At 47.4% G+C, this 16,102-nt stretch overlaps 1 protein-coding gene across 3 annotated transcripts in view; it reads right to left on the bottom strand.

Moving 5' to 3' along the window:
- XRN1 (5'-3' exoribonuclease 1) overlaps positions 1–16,102 on the bottom strand; it is a 40,796-nt gene that overhangs the window by 5,812 nt on the left and 18,882 nt on the right. For 2 of the 3 annotated variants that reach the window (XM_078606696.1, XM_078606697.1), the window contains exons 16-36: positions 15,660–15,779; positions 15,008–15,117; positions 14,017–14,134; positions 13,436–13,528; positions 12,643–12,746; positions 11,326–11,427; positions 10,431–10,593; positions 9,480–9,593; positions 8,872–8,970; positions 8,357–8,472; positions 7,759–7,905; positions 6,619–6,708; positions 5,986–6,121; positions 5,429–5,485; positions 4,480–4,612; positions 3,264–3,333; positions 2,637–2,880; positions 2,205–2,264; positions 1,453–1,539; positions 525–656; positions 356–410 (exon numbers count right to left, since the gene is read on the bottom strand). In XM_078606696.1, coding sequence (XP_078462822.1) covers positions 356–410; positions 525–656; positions 1,453–1,539; positions 2,205–2,264; positions 2,637–2,880; positions 3,264–3,333; positions 4,480–4,612; positions 5,429–5,485; positions 5,986–6,121; positions 6,619–6,708; positions 7,759–7,905; positions 8,357–8,472; positions 8,872–8,970; positions 9,480–9,593; positions 10,431–10,593; positions 11,326–11,427; positions 12,643–12,746; positions 13,436–13,528; positions 14,017–14,134; positions 15,008–15,117; positions 15,660–15,779 — 2,350 coding nt within the window. Of the gene's footprint in view, positions 1–352; positions 411–524; positions 657–1,228; positions 1,360–1,452; positions 1,540–2,204; positions 2,265–2,636; positions 2,881–3,263; positions 3,334–4,479; positions 4,613–5,428; positions 5,486–5,985; positions 6,122–6,618; positions 6,709–7,758; positions 7,906–8,356; positions 8,473–8,871; positions 8,971–9,479; positions 9,594–10,430; positions 10,594–11,325; positions 11,428–12,642; positions 12,747–13,435; positions 13,529–14,016; positions 14,135–15,007; positions 15,118–15,659; positions 15,780–16,102 lie in introns of those variants that run through there. The other variant, XR_013587429.1, reaches the window with a different exon arrangement.

Below are 16,102 nucleotides of genomic sequence, written 5' to 3'. Positions count from 1 at the left end.
ATCAGAGGATACGCGTTTAAAGTACATGTGGTGGTGTAAAGTGTGGGTGCTTCCACGTTTTCCAAGACATCTGGCCAGTGTGGAAGAGAAGGCCAAGCATTTAATGTGCCAATTATTTACTCAGCCTACCGGCGAGTTCGACGGTAATAATTTGCGCGGTCAACAATTGCTCACCATGTGACAATTTAATTTGTTTGGCTGTGCTGGGCGGTGGAGGGTCTAACGACAAAAAATTGGCCAGACCATTACGAGGCCCGCACCCACACCACTGTGGATATCAGAAACGTGGAATGCATCTGTGTTCATGGAAACAAGAACACCACGTCAACGGAATCGACATCAACGACGGTCTCACCGCGTGCCGGTTGCTTGTCTATTTTCAGCAGCTGCATGAGCGTCTCAGTCCCTTTCTGTGAAATCAAAACACAACGTGCAACACAGCATGAAGAACAACGCACAGCCGCAGGGGGAGTTTGCGCGCCACCGGGGGAGTTTGCAAACCAGAGGTAGGAAAGCTCACAAACCTGCACAAATAAGTGGGTGTCGAGGTCATTGGGGCTGGGCCCAGGGCCACTGTCTTGCTGAGGTTTCGGATGACTCGATTCATTTTCGCCGACTTTCAACGACGACAGGAGTTTTTGGAATTCACTGGAGATCTTTGACAAAATATAAAAAGCAGACAAATGCCAGTTCACTATCAATACTCAAATGTGTAAAATATTAAATGAACATAAGTACTTGTGTTTTGTACACATGAAAACAAATGCTCATAGATATAAAAATGTATACAACATTGGTAAATAAACCTCATCAGCAAATGGGATTTGCAATGCCTCTAAGCAGTCAAAATCCAGGAGACTAATGTTTCGTGCCTTTGCCCAAAACCCTCAGATTAACATCTATGTTGCAAAAGCATCGTCATAGATGGAGACGGTCATTCCCGTAAATTAAATTTGTGCTTGTAAACCGTTATCATTAGCGTGTTCGTTGCTTGTTACTGGGATTCGCGGTTCGAATTTGTCAGGCCGCCCTGGTTATTGTGGGTTTATTGAGCGTCACATACCACTCGTCATCTACTTCACAATGGACACTAAAGATCGTGTGACACCATTCAGAACGAGTAGGCCTTGTGTCCAAGCATAACGGTCCAAATTTGACATTTAAAAATGACCGCAAATTACTCCGATGGGATTCCACACACACACAGCAGCAGCAGCAATCGTCGCACCTGACTGGCACATGAATGCCCATTTGCAGGCCAGGCGCTGAGATATCTTGTGCCACACACGGAGAGCTGCCACTGGGGGTCCCCCCTTCATTATGTTCGAGATGAGCTGTGATGCGAAGCTCTTTGAGATGCTGAGGCATTTAAGCGAACGCACGCGTGATGATTAGACTTATTATGCAACTGCGGATGCCGTGTTGGTGTAAATATAGAAGCCGCCCGTTTACCCCTTGGGCTGGCTGCGGTTGAGGTTGAGGGGCGCTCTGCACTGGCCGGGCGAGGATGGAGATGTTGGGTTTGCTGACTTCTGCTTCCTAAAGGCAAAAGGAAGCGGTGACGACCGTGGCGCCACGCAAACGGGGTCACTCGACGTAAACAGGACCTGGAGGAAGCCGCTGCACAACGAAGTTGGACGTGCATCACGGGGAAAGCAGGCTTGTATGTATACTTTGCAGCGATGGGGCAGTGATAGGCAGAGGAGGTAAGATCGCGAGCCTGGAATTGACCAGGAGCAGAGTCGACAGCATGGTTGTCTGGGGGTAGCAGAGGAGAAACGGCAACCTTCCACTGAGCAAAGGTTGACTGGGGGTTTCTACAAGTGGAGAGTGTGTGGAGGAGAGTAGAGTGAGATGAGAGAGGTAGGAGAGCACATGCGATGTAGTGCGAGGGAAGAGATGTGTTGTGACCTGCAATGTGGTGATTGCATCCCGTGTGGGTGGAGGAATCAATAAGTGAAGGTCAGAGGAACAGTACCCATGGTAGTCGAGACAAAAGAGTGATTGGGAGAGGACTGACTGCCGGCGAGTGACTGGAGTGAATAAGGGAGCGCTGGAACATGAACCAACATGACTGCGTCACGTTGAGTATACATTACAATCAACTCATTCTAATTGTCTTATCTGTTACTGGTTCCCTCTCCTCTGTATGCGAGACTGGTGGACGTCGCAAGTGTATATAAACGTGTCTATCTGCTTCTTACATTGGTGTTGTTCCCAGGTTTACTATCTTGCAGCTTTTCCCAAAGGGATACGAATCCATCCTGCATCAATACCAAGCACGCAGCAGATTGCGAGTTGTGAGGTGGTAACGATTGCGATGACGAACACAAGGATCAACAGTGCACTCAAGGCAAACACACATGTACATCATTTAATCCCAGTTCTAAAATACCCAACTGACGATCAAATGAATTGCATTACAGGGCAAACGATAACTTAGAGATTAACATTGTTGTGGAAAGTAACCCCAATACTGTTGCGCACAAGCAGCATTGGTTGGCTTGCTATTTCCGTCCACTGTGCACACTTACGCATGCTAACATTTACGGGGTTAAAACCAATCACAATTAAACAGGGAACCGTTTAGCGCAGCACAACTTAACGTCGTCGACAAACAAACGAGGAAACGTTACGTTTGTTGGCAGAAACGGCGAGGTGGGCGAGTGGTTGAGTCTTCCCGCGGAGGTGAGCACTGCCAGCGGCTGATTGGTTGGGGTTTTGCGGGGGCCTCGAAAGTCGTTTCCAACGTGCAGCAGCTGCGGTGCCGTGGCCAGCTTGCCCACGTTGGGGCCCAGCAGCTCAAACGAGCCACGCGTGCCGTGCGACAGGTTCACGAGGGCCGACGGAGGTAGGCGGTACGCGCGGCCCGACGTGCACCTGGCGAGGGGGACGCAGCAGCGATACCATCCGTGACTTGAGGGATGTTGAAAACAAGTGGCTCAACGGAGGCCCGAAAGGCCCAATGTGTCACAGCACATTAACGAATGGCGCATTCAAAGTTGTAATTGGTAACAGTTAACACGTCTATGAAGTGAGAAAGGTTATTATGAGAGCTTGGGAGGATAGTTGATGGGGAGAAAATTCATATCGGTGAGTGTTGGATCATTAATCACCCCGACTGCTGCTTTACGTTTAATCATACTGAATACCTTGAGTTACGAACTGTGAGCTCCACTACAGCTATGCCAAGTGATCACATAAGAGACGCACACGAACACTCAAAGTACTACGCACGCGTGAGCACATTCAATGCGTCTCACCTTATGGTCAGACCTCCAACAAACTCTTCATCAAACAAGACTTCGTAGAGGATGTCTGCTTCACGTTCAGCTAGGAAAAAAACACCAATTAGTCTGTAGCGTCCACGTTGTGTGCAGCAAAACTCTCGTCGATAACAGGAGCAGGGGCGGTACATAGGCGAGGATTTGTGGAGAGGTCAACGTTGATGCCTAGTGTACACAGGATGGATACCGGGTGGACACCGGGTGGACACCGAGTCTGCGTTCATGTGAAGTGGCCACCGAAACAGAGCCGGTCAGCAACGCGCGTCAATTATTGACTTCCTGCTCAAATGAGCGGTGCTCATTTTCCTGTTCACAGCCCTGAGCCAGTGGCGGAAATTCCACATTCCTATGCCGGGGGCAGAGTCTCTGCCTGTAAAGTAGTATCTGTTTTATCAGCTGCAGAGCGATGATGGGTTGAGTGAACCCCAAAAACAGGATTTGAACTTGACAACCTGCTGATTACGAATTTCTCACTGTAACTCTGAGCCACCCGGGCCAGTGAAGCTCACATGAAGGTGTTTACCTGATGATGCAAAGGAATCGAGAACGAATGTTCACGGCTTCCTTAACACGGCAGTGAAAGATCCATGCATAATGCTGCACAAGAATCTACAACGCTGCGTATGCTGCGCAATGCGGTTCAATTACAGTAAGGTAAATTAATATTCCTCGTGTTATCTATGGGACCTTTTTTGCCAGCATCAAAAATTATGAAAAATAAGAATACCGTTGACCCTTTCTGGCAATAAAACAGGAGGTGTTAAGATGTTCAAACACCAAATAGACACCTTTTGCAAGGCATCAAGTCTGCATGAACCACACGTACTTGTGACAAAACATGCAAAAATCATCCTCTGATAATATATGCATTGTCCTTGAAACTGATTGGCCTACACCAGAGACAGCCTTCTTTAAGGCCTAGTCTCACCAGTGTTCTACGTGGTCCATCCTTACAACCCTGTTATTTTTGCCACGATGGGTTTTCTCTTCAGTTACATTTATGAATTACTGCAGTCCTATTTCTACGAGGTCGGCAGGAGATGGCAGTGCAGCAAGTGGGTACACGAGTGCATCTGTGTGGACATCTGAGCATTATCCCCACACCCAAAAACCTAATTCGACGAGTCTTTAGACGCGAGTGAGGGCTTCATGGATTACTAAACGACACGTGGATCACGACTGGCGGTCTCACCACCGTGAATGCCGATCAAGGTTCCCCTCAAGCCGAGCGGCACCGAGAAGCTCTCGCGGACGTTCACCACTCGGTCGAACAGCTGGAACTTGGCCTGCGGGTCTGGGATCACGTAGCCCAGCGACTCCTCGGGCTGCAATGCACGACCGCCGCCACAACAGACGCCGCGGTTTTCATGCCAAGTCGCGCGCCGACAGAACGCATACACGCACACATGCACGCACGTACGCACTCAGCAGCCACGCTACACACAGAACCCGATGAACACAATAGCTCACGCAAGCATCGTTCGGGCCTGTTTAGGTCTCCGAGTGATCTCAAGCAACAGGCTGGAGCGATTCACAAGTGGCCACTTCATCGCCACGTGTGACGTTCCTACTCCATGACCGTGCAATGTAGATACTGGCCATGCACCTCCCGTGTGGTGACAAGGAGAGGCAACGAGAGCGAATTGCAGTGCTTGAAGAAGAGACAGAATGAGTCGTTGACAGTGCCTTGTTGAATACATTTCTATTGCGCTTATTCACAAAAAAAAAGCCTCAGAGCCTCAAGACTTTCATGGTAGGACGGCGATGTTGCTGGGTGTGTACTCCCAATTGGGTAATTTGCAGGTCATTTTTCAGCATTTTAATGTTTTGGACAATACCAGTTACACTGTGTAAGTTTTTTTTTTATTTGTGGGAGAAAGGAGATCCATGCAGAACAGGGGGAGGACAATACACACTCCACGTATAAAGGCGCCCAAGTCGAGAATTAAACCTCGGACCTTCTTGCAGTGAGACACGAAGTTTTTACCCGTGCACCCCTACCACCACAATAAATAATCTACAAAATAAAAAATGCATTTAGTAATGCATTTTAATAATGCATTTAGTCATGCATTTAGTAATGATGTGGATACAGTGCACACACGTGAACCACGGGACATGCGAGGTGTGATGCCACTCACCCGGAACAACAGATGCGGCTTCACACTGATTTTTACTTTTTTCTTGTTTTTCATAGCCTGACAACAAAATATTACAGCACACTATTTCACACATCACAAGACATAAACACTCAATCATCGTGTTGTCATTGTTGGATAATTGTATCATTTTATATTTACTGCACTCACAACACTTTTTCTTTACCTAATCACTCACCGATTGGCTCAGCTAGAGGATAAAATCCCCTTCCGCCATGATGTGGGGATTTTGAGTGCCTTATTCTCAGTTGCGGCTCGGCAGGCTGGATGATAGTCAAGGCTGCGTTATAGATTACAAATGTTTGTATACACGTGTTTGCTGCACACACCGCACACCCTTGCAAATGAGATATTCCTTCTCATGGGATATTCAAGACAAAACAATTCCACTAAAAATAAAAACTATTTAGCGTCTGAGGCTGACAGAAGCGTCCTTTCATGGTGAAGTGCTTCAAAACAAGATATCGTGCAGATCACCATTAATTCCATGATAAAGATTAAGAAAATAATTTGCACAGTGGCGGGAGCGGCACACGGACCTTGTGGGCATCCATCTCCTGCTCGAGGCGCTCGACCACGCCGGCGTCGAGGACCTGCGTGTCGCAGGACGAGCGCGATGCGCTGGACGCGGGCAGCGACTTCAGCCAATCGAGCACCTCGTGCACGCGCTCCGAGCTGCATGCGCAGACACGGGGCGGCACATGCGCGGGACAACCACCTCTCTCTATGCTGGGTTCCGTTGAATAAGGGGTGTGGAATGTCATTTTGGTGTGTGCTTCAACACCGCCTCTTGCAAGGCCCTTCGTACGGGGCGGTGACGTGGCCCAGCGGAGGCTCGTTCGTCGCTTAGTGCTGAAGTTGATGGTTCAAATCTAGCAGCCCGCCCTGGTTAATATTATGGGGTGTATGAACCGTGCAATAAGCGGTCTCTGCTTCTTCACAGTGGATGTTAAAGATCCCGTGACGCCATTCAAAAAGAGTGGACAGGTGTTACGGTCGAAATATCACTTTCCAAATTTATCAAATTTGATTTGAGGTTTCCTGGGCAAACTAGCGCGATGGTAAGGCATGCATCTCACCAAAGGAAGCATTGCAATACCACTGTTGTCGGTGTAGGCAAGCGATGCGACGTTTGTCACACAATGGGGAAAGCAGTAATGGGTTCAGATTACCTGTTCTCTTCTTCAGACGACCATATTTCATCCTCGTAAAACATGTCACTCTGCGAGTTGCTTGCCAAATATTTGAAAAACTCTGGAAATCTGTAATGGGAAAAAAAACAAGTTTCATTGAGAAAGCACATTTCCACACAAACCTAACAATCGTCTGTTCACTCTACCCTTGTTAACCAAAAGAAATGCTTCAAAGCGAATATTCGGCGCAATGCTAAATGTCCCAGCTGCAGTTCGCTTGGATACAAGGTTACGGTGTAGAATTCCCAAACAACAAAGTCACGTAGAAGGGAAATAATAAAACGAAAACATAACCCCACCCAGCTTAAAATACGCTGCCAAGCTTAGCAGTGTTCATTAGGACGCTGTCTTTCCGACAGCTCTGTTCTTCACCTGAAGATGGCTGCTTGCGTTGTGGCGGAAACGTCGTAAGAATTTTATGTTTTATTTTTATTATTGTATTATTTCCCTTCTACGTGACTTTACCGAAAGAACCAAGAATATGAATTCCTGCAGTCATGAAAGCTTTAAATCGAAATTTAAGGAGACTCTCTTCACGCTCCGTGTTGGCAGTTGCTGTCGAGTCGTTTTAAAAATTGTATTCACGTCGATTGCATCCACACGACAGCAACAAGAGAAATGACTGCTCATCTGGGCTACTTAAACTCCAGTCTTATCTCCAAAGAAGCCGATCGTTTTAACTACACTACAAACTACACTCGATGAAAAATCAACGGAACCAACACAACTCATATGCACTGTCACCTGACAATTGCACAGCACACCAGACATTTATTCGATTAAGTCCATTCAAAATTTGACTTTCTTTCAGAGAATAAAAAAAAATATTCATAAATTAAAAGTAGCCAGGCCCAAATTACAAAGGGGAACAGCCAAAGCTTTGGCATTTGGTGATGTCACGGTGGGTACTCCCAACGACTTCACGCGTCTTCTGTGCTTCGCGTACAGTAAAGAGCGCACAACACAACAAATATTCACTTCGTGCCAGACTCCACTTTACAGGCGTCGTCCCCTCCGAGCCTGCTGAAGAAGCTGGGCACACAGGGCTCTGTGTGCGCGCTGAGCTCACGAGAGCAGAAGCAGCAGCGGCGGCGGTCTCTCTCTCTCTTCACACTTTACCTCTCGACGTACTGGCCGAGCAGCAACTCCGTCGCGGCTGAGTAGAGCCACTCGTTTTCGACGCGCTTCGTGTAACCGGACACCTCCTCGTTTTTTCTGTTGAATTTGAGATTGAGCCCCAGGTTGCATTTCTGATCCCCCTTGGGGCTGTAAAACACACACAACACACGTGCTAAATTAACTCGGACCGATGGCATCGATGTAAGCACCAATGTGTGATAAAGACCACTATAAATAACTTATGCCTGTCTAAATATGGTGGCTCCTGGGTGCAAGGTTTATATGTGTAGCAAATGGTTTACTGCAGCACCAGTAGGGTAGGACTAGAAGTGTTTTTGTAAATAAACATTGACGATTGCTTGTGTTGCGATCGAAACGTCGCGATCTATTATTTTTCTACCTACGTGACTTTACCGAAAGAACCAAAGAGTATTAAAACTAAATCAAGTTAAAATTCGAATTAGTCACGGAAAAGTATTTCTTTGTCTTAAAATAGCATCACAAATGCCAAAGCCCGAAGCCAAACACATTGATATTTCCCAATGTATTATATCACACAAGTAAATGTATCTTTTGCAGATAGTGCAAGCTCAATTACCATTTCCTGGAGCCTTTGGCGACGAGTAGCGTGCCCGTGATACGCGAGAGCACGTGCCCCGATATTGCCAGGCGGTTGGCGAGCACGTAGCCTGGGCTGTAGCGCACCGCAAACCTCTGCACGGGGAGGCGAGGGCAACCCCGGGGCCAGACACAATCAGCACCAGTAAAAGCACGGCCACACACCAATACTTTAGCAACACTTAAAGGCGTAGGTTTTTTGCAGATAAAAATTATGATTCACGATCGTTTTTATTGGATTAGGCTACGTAATCATCTGGCCAAACCGGTGTCATAAGACCCTCCATCACATGACATAGCCACACAAACTAAATTGTCATGGGTAATTTTTCATGCTGGATTTTATGCAATCTGTACTTGACCTCACCAAAAAACTATTATGAATTACATCACATACACCCCACCCCCACAATTAACAACATTCAAATGCCCTCAACCACTGCAAAAGCACTGCTAGGGTAGAGTGCAGCAATGGTTGTGAGCCAGGTCACTCACGTGCTGGTTCTGAATGACCGGTTGCAGGTTGGGCTCGTACGGGACGGTGAACATCACTCGAATTCGCCCCTCAGGGATGATGTCGGACGAATCCAAAATCTGGGTTGAGAGACAAACACGAGGAAGCAAAAGACGACATTTGGCAAGAAATTAGAACGCACCAGGACTCGGCAGCGTCACGGTTTCAGATACAGTGCAAGATACAGTGCAAGCTTGTTGTATGTGGGCGGAAAAACCGTATCCTGTATAAAGCGGGTTCATTGGGGGACCCCAAAATATCCCTCTGCTTTTGAAGCAGAGCAACGCTCACTTGTTGTCAGCTGCATCTCCACGCCGCACAGAAACGTCTCCGTTTAGTTGTCGTCACGTGTACGAGCGTTTAGCATCGAGTTGAAATGATAATGATTTGTGTCGTAAACGCTTGTACACGTGAAGATTTACTTTGGAGGATAACACGACAAAAAAATTACCGGACCCAATTATGTGGCTTAACCCAAGAGAGAAAGTGTTTGAAAATGCCCAGGTCAGCAGCACAGCATGAATTCTATGGCAGGGTTTTTACGGTTCCCTCAGTAGCAAGCCAGACGTGGTGCGAATGTGAAACGTACCTCGCCCTGGCAGCCATAGTGAGGGGTGCCTAGCATGAACACCGTGGAGTTGAGCGGGAAGATCTCCTCCAAGGTCTTGCTGTGGCTAGCAGCAACTTCGGGTGTGCAAATATCCTGGAGAAGAGACAGGGACACACACACACATTGGCCATGTTTCAAGTGTGAAAGTTATTTTGTTGAACCAGATGAGACCTCTGGAGACCAGGATAGTTTAATTTGCAAGAATGACTGACCTGGGTCACCAATATCACCAAAGCAATGACATAAAAACAAGTAGAACAAAGCAAATACAAATCAGAGCAAAAACAACAAAACGTAAATTAGAATCGAGTTGAAATGATAATTATTTGTGTCGTAAACGCTTGTACATGCGAAGATTTACTTTGGAGGATAACACGGCAAAACATTGACCGGACCCAATTATGTGGCTTAACCCAAGAGCGAAAATGTTTGAAAATGCCCAAGTCAGCTGCACAGCATGAATTCTATGGCAGGGTTTTTGCGGTTCCCTCAGTAGCAAGCAATAAATTAGAATTAAAACAACCAAATTGAAATTATCGGAGCAAAAACAATCACGTGACAGAAGAAATATAAAACAGTGTAGAAACATAAACAATACAACAGACAAGCCGAGGCTTACCTGGGCAAAACAAGTATAATATTAAAATAACATAAACGCATCCAATATTGTAATATAGATTACATGTTTGGGTTCGGCCATGTAACGATCTACAAACATCGTATCTAATTGCTACATTTGGCTGTGATGTACCAGTGAGCTGGAACAGTAACACTTGGCGCGATAAACGCTTGTACGCATCATAAATAATCTCGGCTACGTCGGGTGGTGGAGGGCTCCAACGACACAAAACAGGCAGGATGACGTGGCCCAATCCCCCAAAACTGGATATGAACCGAGGGTAATAATGTCACCGAGAATAGGTGACGGACCTTGAGTGAGGTGTGCAGCATGAAGGGGGAGGCGTTGGCGGCCCACTGGCGCTGCAGAGTGGCGCAGCCACGCTGCGTGAACACGTAGCGGCGAGAGACGAGTGGGTGCGCGTACAGCACGCACCCCGAGGTGGCCACCACCACGCCCTTCCTGTTCATGTATCTACGCAACAAACAATCGAAAATGCAAAGTGTCAGGTTTAGTACATTTCATACGCATGCTGTCATTCTTAAAGGGCATGGCTATCACAAAGGAAGGCCGTGCTTGTGTCTTAACTTGTCGCCTCCACTCCCCCTACCCCACACCCCCACCCTCCCTGTCTCTCCTCCCTGGCTCCTCCCCCCCCTTCTCTTGCCTATATGGCCTCTTGTTGCAAGAGCCCTTTTGCCCACTTCAGCAATTGTTTCTTGCTGTGGTTGTCCCACCTGATGAGGGACACTTGTGTTGCGCCCGAAACGTCGTGATTTAATTTATTTTATTTTATACCTACGTGACTTTACCGAAAGAACCAAAGAGGAAGGCGCTTAAGTTTCAGACAGTTTGTGCCCTACAATTTTCCAATGACACCACGGGATCTTTAACGTCCACCGTGAAGTAGACGGTGCATATTTACTGGTAAATACACCTGCAGTATTAACCAGGGCCGGCCTGCCAAACTCAAACCACAGGTCTCTGCAATGAGTGGCAAACGTGCAACCGCTGGGCCATGTCACCGCCCATGTTACCAACAAAGCCAACGCGTATAGAGATCAGGTCACCTGCAGAGAGAACACATGGCACAGAGGCATGTCTCTGCAAGCACAATCGCGTGCTTGCTCAATGTCTACCATACAATACAAGGTAATGCCAAGCGTTGAAACGTGATGTTCAGTGATGGCGAGCATGGAAACGTACTGTTCAGTGATGGCGAGCATATCTTTCCGCACATTTTTCTCCTCTTCTTTAGAAAGCTGCACCCTCTTGATATCCACTGCACCCTCCCCTTGCACACTCAGCCTGTACACACACAGTGGAGGGAATGACGTTAATGGCACGACAACCACAACAGCAGAATGGCTAACTTTTGCATGTGTAGTGGGTAATAAACTGGAGGAAGCTTATTACAACACCAACAGACTACAACACAAAGGGGTAACGGCCCCTTCCACCCGATACTCTATGTAGGGAGTCCCCTGGACAAGCTCGCCTCTGACTGGCTATCATTACGCCTACACTGCTGGGGCTTGAGTCTTCTCTTGAGTCTTCACTGGTTATAATCTGGAGCTCTCACTGGTACGAGCTCGAGCCGACCCGAGCCAGGGGTTCGGCTCTGCCCATTGGGCTCTTCTCTTCAGGGCTCCAGGTGAGGCTCTTCGGTCTACGGCCGGACGAAGACCGAGCTGGACCCCTCGGGGAGCTGGCTTTTATACTGGGTCCCGGGTCACTCCGCCCATGGCCACGCCTCCCTTCCAAGGGCCTGGAGAATGACCTCATCCCCCAGCCCCCTGCCTGGGGTCTGGGGTCCCGACCGTTGGTCACGATGTTCCCCCCCAGGGATTTCCTCGGGCCAACAGCCCCTCATCACTATTAAGCCGGTCGGGCCTCTCTGCTGCTCCCTACTGGCACGAGCTAGTACTGCCGGCTATGAGTAGTGGCGATCATGGTAAACCATGCCACTACACATGTATGTTGAACTTCTTTCGAACCCTAAGTAGCCAACTATGCTAATCGTATGTGCAGGGAAGGACAATGTAAAAGCAGTTCTCAATAGGTTAATTTCCAAAACTGCATTGGAGAAATAAAGGAATCTAAACGTAAATGGAGACTATGTTAAATATTTCAGGTTTTCTGATGAGACATGTAGCAACCAATGGATACAAAGCACAAAAGTTTGACTCGAAAACATAAGTGAGTGTCTGTTTTGATCTACATATCAGGTAAAACTCACCGAATAAAAACTTCATTTTTTATACTCTGACATGGTGACATGTCACCAGAATGGATGGTGGACATGGGTAATAATCGAGTGGGGCAGGGAAGGAATGGAAACCGTCCGGGATTACGTCGACCGAGGAGATGGAGTGATTACAGCAGTCCATGTGAAGGTGCTGGGCAGGTTGTTGCGTCAGAGACGTGAGAGGTTGCAGCGGCTTGGGGAATCCGTCATCCCGCAGTGGATAGATCGTGGCTGATGATGGTGATGGGGGATGCAGCATGCCTTCTCGTTCTTACTTGATTTTGAAGTCTGCCACCGCAATGACCAGCGCCTCCTCCAGATGAGGCCAGTTCACAAACACGGGGCGACCAAGCAAGGTGGCAGCCAGCTCCTCCGTCGCCTGCGACACAGCGTACACAACCGTCACCCACTCCACCACCGCAACGCCTCTCATGCCTCGCAGCAACCGATTCAGAGCTGATTTTTGGGTATAGGTGACGTCATGATCTCACCAAATCTGTGTTGATAAGACTGTGCCTGTCACCAGACACAAACTAATGAAATTATCACTTGTACCAATGCACCAATTACTAATATGAGCCGAAAAAATTACCAATGGCGCATTAAACACTTGTGCACATTACAATTGCATTTGTTTGGCTGTGTCAGGTGGTGGAGAGTCTTACAACACTCAGACTGCCATTCGCCTCGACTAACCATCACATCTCACGTGCACATGGGCACCAGCTATCGAGACTGTCTGGGGTCAGGCTCAACGGACGTTTTAGCCCCCTGATGCACCGTCCATGTCCGCCATGTGACTGCGGAGCTACTCAAGAGCTGCCCATGTTGTTGAGGACTGCCCCTTGCATATCGACCTCTGATAGCGGACGCAATCGGTCAACAATTAAATTTTGCGCATGCAAGGACACGTGCGTTACCAAGTGGTTCTCACGATCAAATTCCGCTGCCCAAAAGCACGCGCACCACCCTACTTTTGCTCTGTTAAATATAAAGTAAATTTACATTCGGGACAATCATTAATAAACTTTCATAAAAGTACCATTTTAAATGTATTCGGTATATTACCATTTCGTTGTTCTTGGGCAATACTTCGAGGATGATGCTCTCTCCTCTGCTTTTGTGCTGGAACACCGTGACGCCGGCCTTCTTGAAGTAGAACTGCCGACAAAGCCAAGAGAAGCAGTGATTGCCTTTACAGCTCAGTGCAGGCGACTGGCAATTTCCTTTTGGATGGATTTATTACCGGGTACTGAGCCATAAGGCATAACATGCAACCATTTGCAAGGGTACGTATTGTTATTCTGCACGTAATTTTGTGTCAGACATTTAAATAATCTTGTGACACAGCCAATAAAGTAAAGTGGTCACATGGGTAAACATGCCAATTGTGTTTTTTTTTTGCAAAACCGGATTTTTTTAAAGAAAGTAACATTCACAATCTTACACTTGACGTTTCACTGGACATTACATCCGGCATGATCAGGCGTTAACAAAAGCTCAGCTCCACTTACACTCAATTTGGATTACACAGAGCTACATTGTTCCCTGCTAGACATCCTACTGAAACTCCGCGTCGATGCGACAGCCCCGCGCTGTAAGAATGGCGTGAATACCAATTGCACTCAATTGTTCATCACTATTATTACCTTGTGTGGGATTTGCTTGAGGGTGGGAAAGCCCGGGTAGAAGAGGGTGGGGGTGGAGTATTCCGTCTGCGGTTTCCTGGTCTTCACGTGCCAGGCGTCCATGGGCACCTCAACGCACCTGGTACCAAGGAATGACCCCATCACACCAGGTGTTAGGCCGTCAACGAAAAATACCACCAACTCGTCCGCAAGTTACGACAGGACCGCAATCAATTAGTGTGAATGCAGAGAAAAGTCCACGTGATTTCCCCTGCTCAAATAGGCATTGAGGTGGTGCTCATCTACTGTTTACAGACCTGAGCCAATGGTGGAAAGTGCACATTTCTATGGCGAGGGTATGTCTATCCATAAGACAACCACTGCAGACTTTGCCGCAAAGTGGAACTATTCGTTTACAACCCCTGAGGAAGGGTTGATGGGCCGAGTCAACCCCCATCAGGCTTTGCATTTGCAACCTTCTGGTTGCGTGGTGCTCGCTCACCCGCCTAGCCAGCTCCGTGAGGGTTACACTCGTACAGCCATTTTCTTTCCTATTTGCCTGAACAATAGGTGCTTGCATTTGTGGCTGAAAATTTACTTCCTGTTTTAACTCACATTAAGGATTTAAATGAGTTGAGACTATTAGCACATGTTAAGTGTGGGCGGAAGATGGTTTCATGTTGCAGTGGTGATTTTTTAAGATCAGAATCGTAAATACCAGAAAGGAAAGCCTTGAAACTTCTATGGCGAGGTGTATAAAACGATTATATTCACATCTGTGCCGGCGCCTGGGTCTTCCCAGTTCTATCGTGTAACTACTCTACCCTGCCGCAGAGTGCTGTCTGCAGTATCTCATATACAAGACCAAGTATTTTGTTATTCCAGTATAGGGTCACAGAGCTTAGGAAAGTGTTAACAAAAAAACTGTGCTCGTAAAAAGATGTGTGAATATATTATTTACTTTGTTTAAGTGTATTCGCACACACTACCCCCTTGTACACGGCTGTCTCACCTGGGCGTTCTGCTGGACAGGTACTCCAGACACGCCGAGTGAACGTTCCTCTGGCGTTCCTCCTCCGTCAGGAGGTGCTCGCACGACTTCATGGCTTCCAGGAGACGTTTCTAGGGGACAGCAACATCGTTGTGATGTGCTACATGAATAAACCACTTGGGAAGAGGGGGCCAACTTACCGCGCTAAAACCACATGTAATCTTGATTGGAAGCTTTCGTGACTGCAGGAATCCATACTCTATGGTTCTTTCGGTAAAGTCACGTAGTTATAAAATAAAAAAAAGAAACATTTTATTTTATACCTACGTGACTTTACCGAAAGAACCAGAGAGTACCACATGTAATGTTACTGGACTTCAACAAAGCAACAAGAAAAGAAGTCTGTGGCCTATGAGTACACAGAGGTTCTTCGATATTTCATGGCAGAACAGGGAAAGCAACTTGGATGATTGAAAAAGATCTGGAGCAGAGGTTGACATTGGTGCGACACAACATGAAGTGAGCATGTGGATAACGGTGATGTAACTGTACAAGTGTATAAACCCCTACAGTGCACGTGTTGGCTGTGTCCTGCACGGTTTATATACGTGCACGCATGCGTCTTTGCGTTCCTCGCAGAATGCACGGTTATGTACGGTGTACACGGTCTCACCTCGCAGATGAAGGGCACCAGCACCACGGCCTCCCACTCGTGCTGCTTGCCATTGAGATCTGTGTTGAAATCTTTAGGGTAGAAATCGTGCAGCGGAGATGTCTCATCCGACACAAGGCTCTGAGGAGGAACATTCAAAACGATCAGAATTAGGTTCAACGTAGAAATTGTGTCAAGCATCAATTCTGAGAAGCTTCTTTGGTTTAACACAGAGGTGTGTAGCATTGCCTTATCCAGCCCACAAGCTCAACAGATCTGAATGTTGAGAAAATGTGGCCATCCCAAAAACAGGCAGCAGTGACACAAAGATGACTGCGGGCTGGTGTCGTGCCCTCTGTAGGAAGCCCCCTTTCATCCACGCTGCAGTGGATACCAAGAGATATCAGGAAACAATGGGCTCTTCATTACCAAGGTATTCCGTGCCCCAGCCTCACAAGACAATG

The sequence above is a fragment of the Lampetra planeri genome, chromosome 26, assembly GCF_965212315.1.
Source record: "Lampetra planeri chromosome 26, kcLamPlan1.2.h2, whole genome shotgun sequence".
Lineage (NCBI taxonomy): Eukaryota > Metazoa > Chordata > Hyperoartia > Petromyzontiformes > Petromyzontidae > Lampetra > Lampetra planeri.
Note: the sequence above shows the minus strand (reverse complement) of the source record. Positions and strands in the feature narration are given on the sequence as shown.